Raw genomic sequence first — 19,129 nt, forward strand, 5'->3', positions numbered from 1 at the left:
TCATGGGTTTGAAAATCATTTTCCCTGCTTTTTTTTTTTCACAGTTGGAAATTAGGGGTTTTTTAATTCTAATGCAGTCTTTTTTTCTACACCCAACCCGTTTTTAAACAGGTTTTCAAAAACCAATTCTCTTTTGAAGTGTGACCCCGCCACTCCCAAACCTTTCCCCTCCCGGGTTTTTTAGTAAGGATATTTCAAGGGGTTTTTGGGCTGAAACACCCCAGTTGAAACTCTCAGAGCACTTTTTGAGGGTAAGTTTTTTTCATTTATTGAAATTATTTTTATAAGAATTTCAGTAGAATATTTACATTAATCATTACTGTCTTGAATCATATTCCACGGAGGTGTTTTACTAATGAAAAGTGTTACTCCAGAGAAAGGTGTATATCTGTCTTTATTTTCTCCTGACTTTCCCCTGTGCTGCATACTGAGGTGTGAGTGGGTTCTTAAAGAGGCCAATTTGTACATTCAAAAATGTGGAATGCTTTAATTTATTTTTGTTTTAATGAGGGCCAAACAAAAAGGTTCTAGTCATAGTTTGAAAATCATTTTCACTGCATTTTTTCATTTTTTTCACAGTTGGCATTATCCTGTTTTATTCATAATGCAGTCTTATTTCTACAGCCACCCAGATTTAACAGGTTTCAAAGATGCACACATTCTCTTTGAAGTGTGAGCAGCCAGCTGCCAACCTCGTTCACCTCCTCAGTTGTTGAGTAGCAGGAGCTCATTTCATGAGTGTGTTTAGGCTGCACACGCTCAGTTGAACTGAGACGGTTGCTACTGCTTGATGAGACAAAAAAAAATCCTGCTGACTGAACTCTCCCTGCTGCTGCCAATTACATGCTGCCCTGTGGAGCTGCCAGCACAGCCTGCACTGCACAGTCAGGGTTTGATAGCAAACTGTGGGGTGCATCCACACTCTGGAACAGTGTATTATCAGGATGAGTCACCCAGCAGCTCCATAACACCCTTTTAATTAAAATCATATCAGTGCTTTTCTTGGCATAGATATGCTGTGATTATTTGAAATTCTTGAGATATTCCCATCACATTATGAAAAGCAATTTGTTCCGACATTTCAGGCTGTAAAATGCATTGAACAGATTAAGACATTACACCAATATGTTCAAACGTCTCAGGCACAATTTTGTTCATGAAGGTTAAACTCACATCCCACCTGACATATGTCCTCAGTAATAAATATAATTTCACTATTAAGAGCAGCTCATCTCAGAGCTGAATGACTGTTACACTCTTGATGAGGATTAAATTGTTCTCTTTCTCTCTGACAGGGGAGGAGCACCGTCTCTCAGAGTTGAGGATTGTGCTGCTGGGGGGGAGACTGAGTGGGAAGAGTTCAGCAGGAAACACCATCCTGGGCAGAGACGAGTTTGAGTCTGGAATAAGAACTGCACAGTGTGTGAAGAGACAGGGTGAAGTAGCTGGGAGACAGGTCACTGTGGTGGACACACCAGGCTGGTGGAATAATTATTCTGTGAATAGCACTGCAGAGCTGGATAAGCAGGAGATTGTGCGCAGTGTGTCTCTGTGTCCCCCGGGACCCTGCGCTCTCTTCCTGGTCATTGATGTGAGCTCATCATTCAGAGAGAGACACAGGAGATCAGCGGTGAAACACCTGGAGCTTCTCAGTGAGAGAGTCTGGAGACACACTATAGTGCTGTTCACCAGGGGAGACTGGCTGGGAGACACAACCATTGAGCAGCGCATTGAGACTGAAGGGAGGGCCCTCCAAGAGCTCATAGAGAAATGTGGGAACAGGTACCATGCTCTCAACAATAAGAACAGGGCTGATGGGACTGAGGTCACAGAGCTGCTGGAGAAGATAGAGGAGATGGTAGCCAGGAACACAGGTGTTCCCTTCAGTATAGAGGAGAGAGACAGAGACGGCAAATTTATAGGAAAGAAAATGGTTCAACAGAAGAGCTTTGAAGAGGAATGGAGCAGAAGGGAGGAAGAGCTGATAGAGAGAATGTCCAAGATTGTGGTTGACTCAAAGAAAGAGGGATCCACACTGCCATTCAAGAGGAGAAGCAGCTTGGATATTCTTCTACCTTCTTGTAAGTTTTATCTGAAGAGAAACACTTTTCAATATATAAAAATGTCACGTTACATTGCATCATGTTGCATATATGGGGTGACAGTCGGAGGGTTGCTGGTTCGATCCCCCACCCTGGGCGTGTAAAGCACTTAGGATAGAAGCACTATATAAATGCAGTGTATATATAAAGCACTGAATTTAACTTTCAAAATCTAGGCCTGCCATTAAAAGTATTGATGCCAATTTTCAATAAATTATATTTGCTGTTAGCTCACACAAACTCTTATTTGTTGAAAATGTGTTTTTCTTCTGATATCATTACTTTTTGAACTGTGTTTGTTATGAGTAAGTGATAATAGTCATTCACATAAATTTTGACTATGAAAGAGACATGCAGACTTACATGCATGCATTCTAGCTGAATGAAGCACATAGGCATGGATTCAATCATTTTTCCTTTATCATGAATGACAAATAAATGAAATTGTTTGTCATATTTTTAAATGAAAGCGTTTTTAACGGGGTATTGTGTACATGACAGACCTACTGATTGCTTATATGTCTGTAGATGATCTATAGGGCTACATTAATTTAGAAATTGGTCATTTGCAGCCTTGCAGAGTAACTACAGTAGCTTAAAAAGTAGTTATCAGGAGAAATGGTGCAGCAGTCATCTTGACCGTTCTCAGTGTAAAAAAATTTTATACAGCCTACCTGTTGTGAAGAAATCATTATCTTGCGGCAATTTCCGCACGACCAGTAAGGTTACCTACCGGGCGGAATCACAACACAGATTTTGGTGATTAATTTTGGTGCTGCCTGTACTAACGTTATACACGTGCTCTGTTTATTCATTAGCAAACTATCTAGTGTTACACTCGGTCATAGTGCAGAAAGTGTCTAAAGTGTGAGTCTATTTTACCCAGAAGGATTCAAACAATTATATGGACCTTGGCAATAAAAAAGACGTTTTTATTTTTGTCGTTTGCTTGCTGTTTTAAAAAAGTTAGATGACCGATTCAGGTTTGATGATTTTTTCAGGTTTATCATCAAAATGTAAACAACGTGTGAAATGATACTGACTGGATTTCAGAAAAATAAATGAGTTTCCTGCGTCGATTAATCAGTTGCAAAAGCAATAGTTAAAATTTTTATGCAATTATTTGCAAGCTAGCCTGTGCAATGAGTTAGAGATTTGCCCAAGTCCATGCCTCTCACTTGTCCAAAGCTCCTGTGCGCAAATGCGCTACCAGTGAGCTACTAGTGAACTAGTCTCTGCCGAAGTATTATTTTTTATTTAGAAGTTGTCCAGTTTCCATGTGTATCTGATGTTTTTATTGACTGATATAGCTACATTTCCAATGGGGAGACATATTCTTTGTGGGCCTGGAGCATTTGTGCTGATGTAATTGGCAGGATAAAGAAGAAGCAGAAGAAGGAAAAAACAAAATCCCGTTAGTTTGGGGTTTTATTGTTGTTTGTAAATGTCTGTTCACATAAGGTCTGAAAGTAACCTTTACCTCCCACAAATATGAACACCAGACTAAAATATTACTTTAAAAACTAAGGATGTAATAACCATCTGGACAAACATATGAACATTAAACAGATTTGTAATTTGGATCAAATTAACATGTGATTGCAAATTAATTTCAAATGAAATATCAGTCCATGCTGCAGCAGAGAAGTGAATGATTCATATCATGACCCTAAATTCCCTTATTTTCCTAAATCATTATGTGAATCAGAAAGATCTCAAAAATATTTATGATGCCGCAGTTTCAGAAAATAACAAAATATAACAGAATACAACGCGTGTGAATTTGAGTGTAACAGAGCTTATTGGTGTTGTTGTGTTACAGTGAGTGGAGGGACTCCAGCCCCCTCTGAAGCAGGCAGCTCTGTGCGGGATTCCCATCCAGCTCTGAAACTTTCCAGTAGGAAGGTGTCATGGTGGCTGAAAAGGAGTAAACCAGCGAGTTCAGCATCATCTGGATACGGAACACTGAGTTCTGTAGTGAGTGAAGCAGAGGAGCCTGACAGGGTAACCCTGGAAGAGGACAGTGTCACGCCACACTAAACACTGCTCTACACTGCCCCATGTGGTAGATTGTGTAACTACTTCATCTGCTGTTTTTTCCAAAACCATACATTTGCTTTTCAATGTTTTTGATTGAAAAAATTCCAAGTCTTTCATACTAATGACTTCAGAGATTTGTGTCTGTGATCAGTTGAAACTGAAAGGCCTGTAAAAATATGAAATATTCAGTGATTGATTCAATGCAATCAAAGCAATGCTGATGGCTATGGGCATGCCAATATACAATTGAAAACTAGATTGAATTTGAAAGATGTGTAATTTTATAGTATACATGACATAGACAAGATCAAATTTATATAATATTTCTGTGTATCTGTGTGAGTGGCTCAGTGTGTAATGAAATGTCAATGAACTGTAAGCCATGACCACTGCTTTACAGAGAGATAAAATGAAGCTCTTTCATTTCTTACGTTAGGGGAAAAATGTTCAAAGCAGCAAAAACTGCCATCACAGCAACAACAAAAAAAGATGTTAAATAAAATTACAAGGAAACTGGAATTTTCCTGGCTCTCCTGACAGACATATAAATTATATGATGTTTTAAGTATTAGGGATAAATATTCTATCATCTAGGATATACAATATTCCAAAACTTCTGTACAATGAGGCTTTGTCCAGTAAGTCATGAAACAGGAAAAATATTTTTTTAACCAGTTTTATGACAACTCAAGGGCTAAAGTGCAGGCTAAAGTCTGTGCTTTATGACACGTATGTGAACACGATAACGCAATAATCCAGAGTATAAAATTGTTTCCTCTGATGCCTTAAAATTTGAACATTAATTCATGATGGTTATAGGAGGAGAATGAATCTGATAAAAGGCTTTAACCTGTACATACTGTAAACCATGCTCCTGAAACTTATGATTTTTTTTTTTTACGTATTGAATGCTATTTGTCCAAATTGAATTAGCTAAAAATTGTTCTCTCTCTCTCCACCTTCATTCATTCGTTCAACTTTTTAATTTTTTGTTAAGGCGTGGGAACTGATAATTAAAATCACAAAATGCAAAGGATTTTTTTTCTTTGGCTCTTGCAATGTCTGATTTGAAGATTACAAGCCTGTGAGTCCTGATTCATGTAAACACGTTTAGGGCCTATCAGAAGACAGCCTACTGGCTCAGGGCTACAATCAAACACATCCAGTCTTCACACAAACACATCCACTCTCCACACAAACACATCCACACTCCACGCAAACACATCCGTTCTCCACGCAAACACATCCAGTCTTCACACAAACACGTCCACTCTCCACACAAACACATCCACTCTCCATACAAACACATCCACTGTCCACACAAACGCATCCACTCTCCAAAGCAAACACATCCACTGTCCACACAAACACATCCATTATCCACACAAACACATCCACTCTCCATGCATGTTACACCACTGGCCTCACGTTGTGAAATTATTTTCAAATAATTACATTAAATCAAACACTTTGTATTCGAAAATTCAGTATTTTAAATGTTTTCAAGGCATATTTGAAAGTTTTTGCAAATACATGCAAATTCTCCTTAAATGTATTTTCACATGCATTTTGTAATTTAAATACTCAGTATTTGTAAATGCTGAATTTCAAATAATTTCTAAATAAGTATTTTTTAGTAAACATAATACTTTAAATATGTATTTGACCCAGGTCTGACTGTAATGTAATGTAACATAATGTAAAGTAACGAACCATAATGTGACCTTAACATACCTTAACTACAACCAAAAAAAGTTTTTTCCTCCTGGATGAAAACCTGTGTTGTTTTTGGGAAAATAAATTACCTTGCATCATTACCTATGGAGTTGAGAGTAACTTGCTAATTGTGGATTATGTTAAAGGAACTGAGTTACCGGATTTGGGATTGCGGAACGCATTAGAAATTAAGTTCAACTGTTCACATGGACCTAAGTGGCATTGATAAAGAAACTAACAGAAATCGAGCTTAATTGGATTTGCCACCATAAGTGATACAGAATATCTTCCTGCTTTTGTTTGCCTGATGATTTCCCATTAAAAACTGAATGAGTTCACTCAGACCGAGTTCAACTGGATCATTAAGCTGGCAGTGATTCTGAAATGGACTTCCTTTCATGGTGTGCAGCAGCCTGGCACTGATTCTACATTGGACTGTCACAGCTGGTCTGCAAGGTAATAATAATAAAACACAAAAATGTATTCTCTTTAATGGGAATGAAATACCTTGACACATTAGTGTATTTAACTGTGAGGATCCAAGCTGCACCCCCTCCTGCTGGTCACCAGAGGGCGACATAGTCATCATGAATGCTGATTATGTCATTATGTGTTCAGCTGTTTGTAATTCGAGATCTAATTAGTTACACCATTTATTCTGCCTAGTTTATTTGCTCCTTACTGAGTCTTGAGCCTTCGTGCCAGCTGCTCTGTGTTGGCCTCTGATCAGGTGCTCTCTGAACATTGTACATAGTCTCAAGTTTTTGGTTTTTTGTTTTGAGCCCTCTTGGTTTTTTTTTGTATGCTCATATCCTGATGTGACTCATTAAAGTATCTGTTATTTTTTGCAACTTAATCCAGTTCTCCTGCTACCTTCCTATTCCTATTCAGTTCACCACCACCACCACCGTTACATTAACATAGACCTGTTTATAGCATATCATTCATAAAGGAGAGTGGATATCCCTCCTTACATAAACCCCCCTATGGACCGCACCACACGACTCACCAAAATGGCAAGTATTTACAACAAGAAAACAAGTAATGCTTAGTAAAAGTATGTGTATATCACACTATGCTATATAAATAACTCATTCACTTATAATTATATAAATGCAAAATTCAAAAACTACTGTGGTTTTTGGTATCAGACCTGTGCATTGTGTCGTGATGTCATGACCAGGTCAGCCGGTGGGTGGTGAATGTGAATAGTTTTAAGAGTGATGTGCTGGGCAGTGGCCATGGTAAACATTAGCTGGGTTGTTTAGGTTTTATTGCCATCAAGTTAATCATTGCAAATGCTTTATGATCGGTTTATCAGTGCTCTTGTACATTGTGTTCTTGTGTGACATAGATTATTGCTCAGGGAGGTTTCTCTTTCATTATCGCTCAGTGTTTCCCTTTCTTCGCTTTTTAAAAATGTTTTTGTGCATAGAGTGCATAACAGAGGTTCTGCCAACCTACAGCAGACTGGTCTCACTTCATTCCTGTTTTTGTTTTTATTATCTTGCTCACTAGACTACATACAGACAAATTTCTCATTTTGGATTTTGCTTTTTGTTTTTGAACACTGTACCCTAATCACCCATTTCATATCCCCCCTGTCTGGCTGACTTATTTCTGCACGACAGACAGAATGACTATATCACTTTTATGTTTAAATTGATGCTACCAGATCAATCTCACTCATGTAGAGATGCCATTACATCTATGCCTGTAAGTAAACATGGTGGTTTATACGATCTGTACTGACATGTTAGGCAAATGAACTCACTGCGTGAACTGCCTGCTGTTTCCACAAAGCTTGTTCAGGCTGTCCAGTAATTAGTAACTAAAGAAATATGTTTGTTCATGAAAGGGTTCATTTTTTGTGCTTAGATACACAGGGATGATGTGAGGCTTGAGGTGCCTGTCTGGCATTCTTTCAGGATATTCAGATAAAATCAGCCAAATTTACAAAACTTATTTAGTCCCTACTTCACGGGAGTTTCCTGAAATATTGATTATGCTTTATTTTATCATGTCTTTCAGTATTGTACTACACCATGGGATGCAGAGCTCAATCAATCAATCGAATCAATCAAATTTTATTTGTATAGCTTATTTCACAGAAATTGTCACAATACGCTTCACAGACAACCCTGGCCTAGACGCCCACAGGAGCAAGCCTAAAGCAGTAGTGGCAAGGAAAAACTCCCGGTGGCAGATGCATAATGATTAGGGAACTGGCGTGTGAGGTTGTGAGTTCATATCTCAGGTTGGGCTCTGCAATCGTACCATTGAACAATGAGCTCAGCCCAAATTGCTTCAGTAAATATCTGGCTGTGTGAATAGAGATCATATAAATATATGAACTGGGTGAGGGGGCCTGCCAATCACATAAATGATAACTGTGTGGACATATGGACATATTAGATCTTCATTTCCCTGTTTTGTTCTCTGTTTCTCACTCTACCCACCCAACTTTATTTTACCTATCTCACTTTCTCTTGCATTCTCTCATCGGCTTTCTCTTTCCCTCTGCCTCTCTCTCCTAACCTCTCTGTTTTTTGCCTTCCATCTCTATATCTCTTATCAGTCTCCCTCCTTCTCTCTTTCTTCCTCCTCCACTACTGCCCTTTAACCTCTCTCTCTCTCTCTCTCTCTCTCTCTCTCTCCCTCGCCCCCCCAACCCCCCACCATCCTGAGAAAGATCGAATGAGACCTGCACACTGCGTACTGCCAGCACAATCCCACTGCCTTTCATGTGGAGGTGTGTATAGGGCTGTCCATATGGCACAAAAGGGATCCATATGGATTCATTCACACTTTTCATATGCCTTTACATGCCTCATACACAGTGCCCTTCAAAAGTATAGTAATGGAAGAGTGAAATTGGTTATTTTTGCCATATACTTACTTAAAGCATTTGAATTTGAGATCAAAAGATGAATGTGAGATAAAGGTAAATAGAATCTACTTTTATTTCACTGTATTTACATGCATATGTGTTTTACCATTTTTTTACTGGCCAAATGAGGATTATATTCTACCTTTAATACAAGAGTTGAACACAAGTTTACACAAACAGTATAAATTTCAACTGAAAAGTTTTTGTTGTGCAGGTTCAGTTTACTTAAATTAGAAGCCAGGTGAATGAGGATGAGGATGACATGTGGACAAGGACAGGAATAATATAAGATGTTTCAATAGATTGTGTTAATAAAGAGTTACAGTACTTGTTATGGTGAAGCCCTTTCTGTTCTACAGGAAGCATTGCAGTTTGAAGAAAGTACAAGACTCTGTGGCCTTTCCTCTATTCGTTCACAGCCCTCTCCCACACCCATCAACGCTCGTTTAGCCAATAGGAAAACTGCTACAGCCACTGCATTTACCAATGGGAAATTATTTACCCCACTTGCAATCATTTGGTGCTAGACAGATTTTCCCAACAGAAGTCTATCAGTTTCAAAGGTCATCAACATTAACAATAAGCATCGCTGAACTCACCCATGTTCTGTACTACAAAGTTCACTTTTACTCGACCTGGAACACTGGTTATGCGGAAACGACTCAAATATGTGAGTGGGAACAGTCAGGAGTTGTGTCAGTCAGGTAAAATTGTATTTATTTTTCTTTTCACCATACTTTCAGATATACGGAATCATATTCATAAATTGTATACGTAAATATTCATGCCTGCCCTACAGCTCTCAATGTTTTCACTCGATGCTCTGTCGACATTACTGCATCATGACACAAACCAATAAGAAAGTAAAACCCAATCAACGCTATCACTTGTGCCATAATGAATAGAAGTTTCCATATTTTAGCATGATCTTTTCATGTAACATGCATGATGGAATTATTTCGTATTAAGAGAATGTTTGTCGAGTTGTAATGTATTGGGTATATAGATTATATTATATTTTCATGTAAAAATATGACAATTTCATGATCCCAAATTAGTGTGAAATTATCACAATATACTATTTTGTTCATTTCTATTTTTTATTGTTTTTGCAGTTGTTGCAATGCGCTTCTGTAGGCTATGTACTTTCAGAGGTGGGCTTCTTGAATTTGATAATGGACTATTAAAATTTTGTTAACAAACTGAATACTTTATGCAGTTTTATCTGTGAAAATCCACATTTGTTAGAAGCCATATGGCACCCTTTTGTGATTTAATTGACAATCGTGCACTTAAAAAAAATATAGTAGGCCTATATTTTTTATTACATTAAATGTTGGCTTTAAAAGTATTGCAAAATGGCTGTCCAACTTGTTAGACTTATTTGGGTGGGGAAAAAAGGTGCAAAGATAAGACATTGAACATTGAACTTAAAGGGACAGTTCAGTTTAGTTTTCATGTCTATTTCTAACCACGACACACCTTGATGTGTCTAATGCCCATGGATAAGCTGGCAGGTCAGAAAGTTATCTGAATATGTTAAATATCTTAACTTTGCACAAAAAACGTTCAATTAAAAATATGCATTAAGCTGAAGAGGTGACCTGAGGAAATGAACTATTCTTGCAAAAACTGAATAAAAAGGAGGAGAAGCCTGATGTTATGATGTGGCACACGTTTTGTGTGTGAAAATGTTTCAGCACGACATTAGCAGAAGATGGGTGAACATACTAAAAAAACTGACAATGATTTCATAAAAATTCAGTGAAAATAATTTTATTAAACAGACGAAAATAGACCAAGACATAGGGACTGACATGGCAGCTGGTGAAAATCCACCTCTCAAAAATGACCTCTCATCATGGTGGGTTTCTTCTTTCTATGTAGAAAATGATTTTCTTGTTGTTTTTTTTTTTTTGGTTTGTTTTATTTTAAAATAAATATTATCATGCGTACCAGAATAGAGATGCATAACGGGATTATATAAGTTAATTAAATAGCTGATTTTGTCAAAAAGTGATGTTTGTAAACTTAAATATTGTTTGTCTAACAGGGGAGAAGTGCCATCACTCCAAGCTGAGGATTGTGCTGCTGGGGGGGAGACGGAGTGGGAAGAGTTCAGCAGGAAACACCATCCTGGGCAGAGAGGAGTTTGAGTCTGGAGTAAGAACTGCACAGTGTGTGAAGAGACAGGGTGAAGTAGCTGGGAGACAGGTCACTGTGGTCGACACACCAGGCTGGTGGATGAATTATTCTGTGAAGGACACTGCAGAGCTGGATAAACAGGAGATTGTGCGCAGTGTGTCTCTGTGTCCCCCGGGACCCTGCATTCTCTTCCTGGTCATTTATGTGAGCTCAGCGTTCAGAGATACAGAGAAGAAATCAGTGGTGGAACACCTGGAGCTTCTCAGTGAGAGAGTCTGGAGACACACTATAGTGCTGTTCACCTGGGGAGACTGGCTGGGAGACAGAACAGGAGGTGGAAGAGAAGAGGAGGGCAATGGAAGAACAAGTGAAAGAGAGGATAATGAAGAAACAGAAACAGAGAAAAACTCTCAGAGCACTTTTTGAGGGTAAGTTTTTTTGATTTATTGAAATAATTTTTTTTGAGGAATTTCAGTAGCATATTTACATTAATCATTACTGTCTTGAATCATATTCCATTGCGGTGTTTTACCAATGAAAAGTGTTACTCCAGAGAAAGGTGTATATCTGTCTTTATTTTCTCCTGACTGCCCCCTGTGCTGCATATTGAGGTGTGAGTGGGTGCTTAAAGAGGCCAATTTGTACATTTAAAAATGTGGAACGCTTTAATTTATTTTAGTTTTAATGTGGGCCAAACAGAAAGGTTGTAGTCATAGTTTAAAAATCATTTTCAGTGCATTGTTTCATTTTTTTTACAGATTGCAATACCCAGTTTTATTCATAATCTAGACTTAATTCTGCAGCCACCCTGATTAAACAGGGTGCAGAGAAGCACACATTCTCTTTGGAGTGTGAGCTGCCAGCTGCCATCCTCCTTCACCTCCACAGTTGTTGAGTAGAAGGAGCTCATTTCATAAGTTTGTTTAGGCTGCAGACACTCAGTTGAACTCAGACGGTTGCTAGGCTTGATGAGACAAAAACAATCCTGCTGACTGAACTCTCCCTGCTGCTGCCAATTACCTGCTGCCCTGTGGAGCTGCCAGCACAGCCTGCACTGCACAGTCAGGTTTTGATAGCAGACTGTGGGGTGCATCCACACTATGGAACAGTGTCTTAGCAGGATGAGCTACCCAGCAACCTTTTATGTAATTTGACATTAAATTCTGAGTAATAATTCTCTTGACAAAAATTACTCTACTGATATTTAAAATTTTAAACATATTTTGATCACAGTTTTAAAAGTAATTTTTTTGACCTTTTAGGCTGTTAATATGTATTGCACCGAATGAGACATTATATTGGTCCAAAAAAAGTATCATGGACAACTATGCACATACTAATTTACTACCCGGCCCAACTCTCTTTTGTCTTCAGTATTAAATTCAATTTCATCATTAATACTCTTCTCTCCTAAGTTACAGAGAGCAGCTCATCTCAGAGCTGAATGTCTGTTACACGCCTGATGAGGAGTAAATTGTTCTCTTTCTCTCTGACAGGGGAGGAGCACCGTCTCTCAGAGCTGAGGATTGTGCTGCTGGGGGGGAGACGGAGTGGGAAGAGTTCAGCAGGAAACACCATCCTGGGCAGAGAGGAGTTTGAGTCTGGAGTAAGAACTGCACAGTGTGTGAAGAGACAGGGTGAAGTAGCTTGGAGACAGGTCACTGTGGTCGACACACCAGGCTGGTGGACGAACTTTTCTGTGAAGGACACTGCAGAGCTGGATAAACAGGAGATTGTGCGCAGTGTGTCTCTGTGTCCCCCAGGACCCTGCGCTCTCTTCCTGGTCGTTGATCTTAGCTCAGCATTCAGAGATACAGAGAAGAGATCAGTGGTGGAACACCTGGAGCTTCTCAGTGACAGAGTCTGGAGACACACTATAGTGCTGTTCACCAGGGGAGACTGGCTGGGGGACAGAACCATTGAGCAGCACATTGAGACTGAAGGGAGGGCCATCCAAGAGCTCATAGAGAAATGTGGGAACAGGTATCATGTTCTCAACAATGAGAACAGGGCTGATGGGACTCAGGTCACAGAGCTGCTGGAGAAGATAAAGGAGATGATGGCAGGGCATGGAGGCTCTCACTATGAAGTAGATAGAATGCTCTTACAGGAGGTGGAAGAGAAGAGGAGGGCAGTGGAACAGCGAGTGAAACAGAGATTGACGAAGGTTCAGATGCAGAGAAAGACTCTCAGAGCACTTTTTGCGGGTACGTATTTTTCATATATAGACTTTACATGTAGAGGAATTACAGTGGAATATTTACATTAATTATAACTATGTTGAATTATTTTCTATTGAGGAGTTTTACCAATGAAAAGAGTTACTCCAGTGAAACGTATATCTGTGTTTACTTTTTTCCTGACTTTCCCCTGTGCTGCATACTGAGGTGTGAGTGAGTGCTTAAAGAGGCCATTTTGTACATATGATGATGCATAATACTTGATTTTAGTTTTGTATGAATGAGTGCCAAATCGAAGGCAGTCTGTCCCACGCCAATGTGACACCCCGGGGAGGGAGATGCGGCAGTGCCGAGGAACACCGTTTCTGTCGCATGGAGAGAGAGAGCGCACACACACAAAAACGAAATAAAATAAACAGACCGCTTCACTGATCCCCCTCATGGGTTCCGGGCAAAACAATTAACTAAAACAGCAAGCTAAAATAACAAATACAAAAAAAAGTAAAACAGAGCGACAGCTATTTCAGTTTGTCGCTCTGCAGCCGCCCCGCCTTCCCGGCCAGGTCCAGCTCCTCTAGCATCCCAGCTGAGGAATGCTTTCTATCCAGTGCTCCAAATAACACGAAACAAAAATCATAACTGCGCTCTCTGTGTGAGCTCCCGGTCTCGGCCCCGAACTGTGGAGAGCAGCACACCTTTAAGCACCTGGGCTGATTAGCTAACACAGCCCAGGTGCGTGTGCTCTCTCCACCAGCCGGCGCAGCCGAGACCAATCCGCCTCTCAGGCGGACCGACTGCGACACAGTCATAATTCCTTATATAATAATTTTCACTGCATTTTTTCATTTTTCTCCCTGTTGGCAATTCCCAGTGTAATTCATAATCCAGTGTCATCACTGCAGCCACCCTGATTAAACAGGGTGCAGAGAAGCACACGTTCCCTTTGAAGTGTGGCTGTCAGCTGCCAATTTCTCTCCCCTCCACAGTTGTTGAGTAGCAGGAGCTGATTTCATGAGCGCGTTTAGGCTGCAGACGTTCAGTGGAACTGAGGCGGTTCATAGTGTTGGATGAGACAGAAAATCCTGCTGACTGAACTCTCCCTGCTGCCAATTACATGCTGCCCTGTGGAGCTGCCAGCCACAGCCTGCGCTGCACAGTCAGAGTTTGATAGCAGACTGTGGGGTGCATCCACACTATGGAACAGTGTCTTAGCAGGATGAGTCACCCAGCAACCCCATTACACTAATGCACTTAATAATATAGCAATGTTCTTCTTGCTATAGATTTTGTGTGATTATTTTTCATTCTTCAGATATTCCCATCACATTATTGAAAGCATTATGTTGTGAAATTTCAGGCTGTAAAACGCTTTGATTAAATTAAGACATTCTGTTGATTTGCGCAAAAGTTCCATGCACAACTTTGTTCATGAAGGTTTAACCCAAATCCCACCTCTCATATGCCCATACTGATGAATATCATTTCATTATTAATACTCTCCACTTCAAACTTACAGAGAGCAGCACATCTCACAGCTTAATGTCTGTTACACTCCTGATGAGGAGTAAATTGTTCTCTTTCTCTCTGACAGGGGAGGAGCACCGTCTCTCAGAGCTGAGGATTGTGCTGCTGGGGGGAAGACGGAGTGGGAAGAGTTCAGCAGGAAACACCATCCTGGGCAGAGAGGAGTTTGAGTCTGGAGTAAGAACTGCACAGTGTGTGAAGAGACAGGGTGAAGTAGCTGGGAGACAGGTCACTGTGGTCGACACACCAGGCTGGTGGAACGATTATTCTGTGAAGGACACTGCAGAGCTGGATAAACAGGAGATTGTGCGCAGTGTGTCTCTGTGTCACCCGGGACCCTGCGCTCTCTTCCTGGTCATATATGTGAGCTCATTATTCGAAGAGAAACAAAGAAGATCAGCGGTGGAACACCTGGAGCTTCTCAGTGAGAGAGTCTGGAGCCACACTATAGTGCTGTTCACCTGGGGAGACTGGCTGGGAGACAGAACCATTGAGCAGCACATTGAGGCTGAAGGGAGGGCCATCCAAGAGCTCATAGAGAAATGTGGGAACAGGTATCATGTTCTCAACAATGAGAACAGGGCTGATGGGACTCAGGTCACAGAGCTGCTGGAGAAGATAGAGGAGATGATGGCAGGGCATGGAGGCTCTCTCTATGAAGTAGATAGAATGCTCTTACAGGAGGAAGAAGAGAAGAGGAGGACAGTGGAAGAACGAATGAAACAGAGGATGATGAAGGTTCAGAATCAGAGAAAAACGCTTAGAGCACTTTTTGAGGGTAAGTTTCGTTCATTTATAGAATTTACTTTTAGTTGAATTAAAGTGGAATATTACCATTAATCAATACTGTGTTGAATTATTTTCTATTGAGGTGTTTTACTAATGAAAACTGTTACGCCAGAGAAAGGTGTATATCTGTCCTATTTTTTCTCCCTGACTTTCCCCTGTGCTGCATACTGAAGTGTTTCAGTTGATGTTTAAAGAGGTCGATGTCTAAATTTTATAATGTAGAATTATTGATTTAACTTCTGTATGAATGAGGGGCCAAACAGAGAGGCAGTAGTAATAGTTTAATAAAATATTTTCATTGCGTTTAGTTCATTGTTTTCCCAGTTTGCAAAGCCCCGTTTTATTCATAATCCAGTCTCATTACTGTGGCCACCCCGATTAAACAGGGTTCTGAGAAGCACACATACCCTTTGAAGTGTGGATGTCAGCTGCCAACTTCTCATCCCTCCACATATCTTGAGTAGCAGGAGTTCATTTCATGAGTTTGTTTACGCTGCAGACGCTCAGTTGAACTGAGATGGTTGCTAGTGCTTGATGAGACACATAAAATCCTGCTTATTGAACTCTCCTTGCTGCAGCTGCCAATTGCACGCTGCCCTGTGGAGCTGCCAGCACAGCCTGCACTGCACAGTCAGGGTTTGATAGCAGAGTGTGGGGTGCATCCACACACTGGAACAGTGTCTTAGCAGGATGAGCCACCTAGCAGCCCTTTATAATATTTGCCATTAAATTCCGAGTAATAATCCTCTTGACAAAAATTACTGTAGTGATATTTTAAATTTTTAACATATTTTCATCACAGTTTTAAAAGAAATGTATTTTGACCTTTTAGGCTGTTAATATGTATTGAACTGAATGAGACATTATATTGGTATCAATAAAAGTCTCATGCACAACTGTGCACCTACAAATTTACTGCCTGGCCTGACTCTTTTTAGTCTTCAGTATAAAATTTCATTTTATTTTTCATACTCTCCACTCCAAACTTACAGAGAGCAGCTCAACTCAGAGCTGAATGTCTGTTACACTCCCGATGAGGAGTAAATTGTTCTCTTTCTCTCTGACAGGGGAGGAGCACCGTCTCTCAGAGCTGAGGATTGTGCTGCTGGGGGGGAGACTGAGTGGGAAGAGTTCAGCAGGAAATACCATCCTGGGCAGAGAGGAGTTTGAGTCTGGAATAAGAACTGCACAGTGTCTGAAGAGACAGGGTGAAGTAGCTGGGAGACAGGTCACTGTGGTCGACACACCAGGCTGGTGGGATAATGATTCTGTGAATGACACTGCAGAGCTGGATAAACAGGAGATTGTGCACAGTGTGTCTCTGTGTCCCCCGGGACCCTGTGCTCTCTTCCTGGTCATTGATTTGAGCTCAGCATTCAGAGAGAGACACAGGAGATCAGCGGTGGAACACCTGGAGCTTCTCAGTGAGAGAGTCTGGAGACACACTATAGTGCTGTTCACCAGGGGAGACTGGCTGGGGGACAGAACCATTGAGCAGTTCATTGAGACTGAAGGGAGGGCCCTCCAAGAGCTCATAGAGAAATGTAGGAACAGGTATCATGTTCTTAACAATGAGAACAGGGCTGATGGGACTCCGGTCACAGAGCTGCTGGAGAAGATAGAGGAGATGGTTGTCAGGAACAGAGGTGTTCCATTCAGTATAGAGGAGAGAGACAGAGATGGAAAATTCACAGGGATGATGATGGTTCAACGGAAGAGCTTTGAAGAGGAATGGAGCAGAAGAGAGGAGGAGCTGATAGAGAGAATGTCAAAGATTGTGGTTGACTCAAAGAAAGAGGGATCCACACTGCCATTAAAGAGGAGAAGCAGCTTGGATATTCTTCAACCTTCTTGTAAGTTTTATCTGAAGAAAAACACTTTTAAGTATAAAAAATGTCACGTTGCTTGCATATATAAAGCCCGGTCCCCACCACTTACCCTGCGTGTGCGTCTCGCTTGCAGAACCTCTTGCTTTTCATTTCGGCGCCCATGTTAACATGTTGGAGCAGCCACACAGCCTAAAATCTTCTCCAATTTTGTCGTTTGCTCGTACTTTTAACGAAGTTAGACGACCGTTTCAGGTTGTTTATCATCAAAATGTGAACGATGCGTGAAATGATAGTGACTGGATTTCAGAAAAATAAATGAGTTTCCTGCATCGATTTTTCAGCTACAAATGCAATAGTTTAAATTTCTTATGCAATTATTTTTTAGCAAGTCAGCCTAGGTAACGAGTTAGAGATTTGCCCAAGTCTGTGCCTCTCACTTACCCAAAGGTCCTTAAAGCAAATGCGCTACCAGTGAGCTACCAGTGAGCTACTAGTGAGCTACTAGTGAACTTGCCACAAGGGTCTTTTTTTTTTTAATGTGCAGTTCTGTATATGTCCATTTTCCGTGTGAATCCGGTGGTTTTATTGGCTGATGTAGCTAAATGCCAATTGAGGGAGACGCTTATTCTCTTGTGGGCCTGAGCATTTTAATGTAATTGGCGGGAAAGAAGAGCGAAGAAGTACATAAAAACAACCCCTTATTTGAGCTTATTGTTGTACGTGTAGTGTTTGTAAATGTCCTGTCACATAAGTTCAGAAAGGTAACCCTTAAAACCATACCTCCCAATATATGAACACCAGCTAAATATACTTGTAAAACAAAGGAGTAATAACCATCGGAAAAACATATGAACATTAAACAGATTGTAATTTGGATCAATTTAACAGATTTGCATTAAGTACAAATGAAAACAATCCATCCACTGCACAGAGAAGTAATGTTCACATAATGACAATACTTAAAATCATAATGTGAATCAAAATCCAAAATTATGATGCCACAGTTTCAGAAAATAACAAAATATAACAGAATGCAACGCATGTGAATCTGAGTGTAACAGAGCTTGTTGGTGGTGTTGTGTTACAGTGAGTGGAGGGACTCCAGCCCCCTCTGAAGCAGGCAGCTCTGTGCGGGATTACCGGTTTGCTCATGAGGTTTCCAGTAAGGTGTCATGGTGGCTGAAAAGGAGTAAACCAGAGAGTTCAGCATCATCTGGATACGGAACACGGAGTTCTGTAGTGAGTGAAGCAGAGGAGCCTGACAGGGTGACCCTGGAAGAGGACAGTGTAGGTGACACGCCACACTAAACACTACTCTACACTGCCCCATGTGGTAGATTGTATGACTGATTCACTCATACACTGTTTCACAAAATGTACTGCAAATCAGGGCTTGCCCAACCTTGTTTCTGGAGATCTACGGTACGTTCCATAGGTTTTCACTCCAACCCTAACAAAGCACATGAAAACCTAATGAACCTCAGATCTCCTCAAACAAGCTTGGGCAGCCCTAGAGGTAAATCAACAGACTGTAAACCCATCAGCCCCCTAGCATTTTAACATACATTTGTTTTTTTGCGGAAAAGAAAATGGAAAGAAAACAGAAGAGCTTTGAGGAGGGATGGAGCAGAAGAGAGGAGGAGCTGATAGGCAGGATGTTGAAGGTTGTGGCTGACTCAGAGACCGAGGGATCCACACTGCCATTCAGGAAGTGGAGAAACAGCTTGGATTTACCTCCTCCTTCTTGTGAGTTTTATTCATCAACTTTCTTTAGACTGAATTTCTCAGCACCTAGAGTTTAGCTACGAGTTCATTAACAACCACCACCATATACCTTATACAATAAGTAAACAATGATTAATTTATAATGTACTTTCCATGTAACTGTCCTAGTCTACATTGCAAAACCTTTTA

At 40.5% G+C, this 19,129-nt stretch overlaps 1 protein-coding gene across 1 annotated transcript in view; it reads left to right on the plus strand.

Annotated features, from left to right (window-relative positions):
- LOC135244085 (uncharacterized) overlaps positions 1–19,129 on the plus strand; it is a 149,916-nt gene that overhangs the window by 68,298 nt on the left and 62,489 nt on the right. Inside the window, exons 4-7 of the mRNA XM_064316284.1 lie at positions 1,296–2,081; positions 3,925–4,127; positions 11,186–11,321; positions 12,390–13,100. Of these exons, the coding sequence (XP_064172354.1) occupies positions 1,296–2,081; positions 3,925–4,127; positions 11,186–11,321; positions 12,390–13,100 (1,836 nt within the window). The remainder of the gene's footprint in view (positions 1–1,295; positions 2,082–3,924; positions 4,128–11,185; positions 11,322–12,389; positions 13,101–19,129) is intronic.

Source organism: Anguilla rostrata, chromosome 17, assembly GCF_018555375.3.
Source record: "Anguilla rostrata isolate EN2019 chromosome 17, ASM1855537v3, whole genome shotgun sequence".
NCBI lineage: Eukaryota > Metazoa > Chordata > Actinopteri > Anguilliformes > Anguillidae > Anguilla > Anguilla rostrata.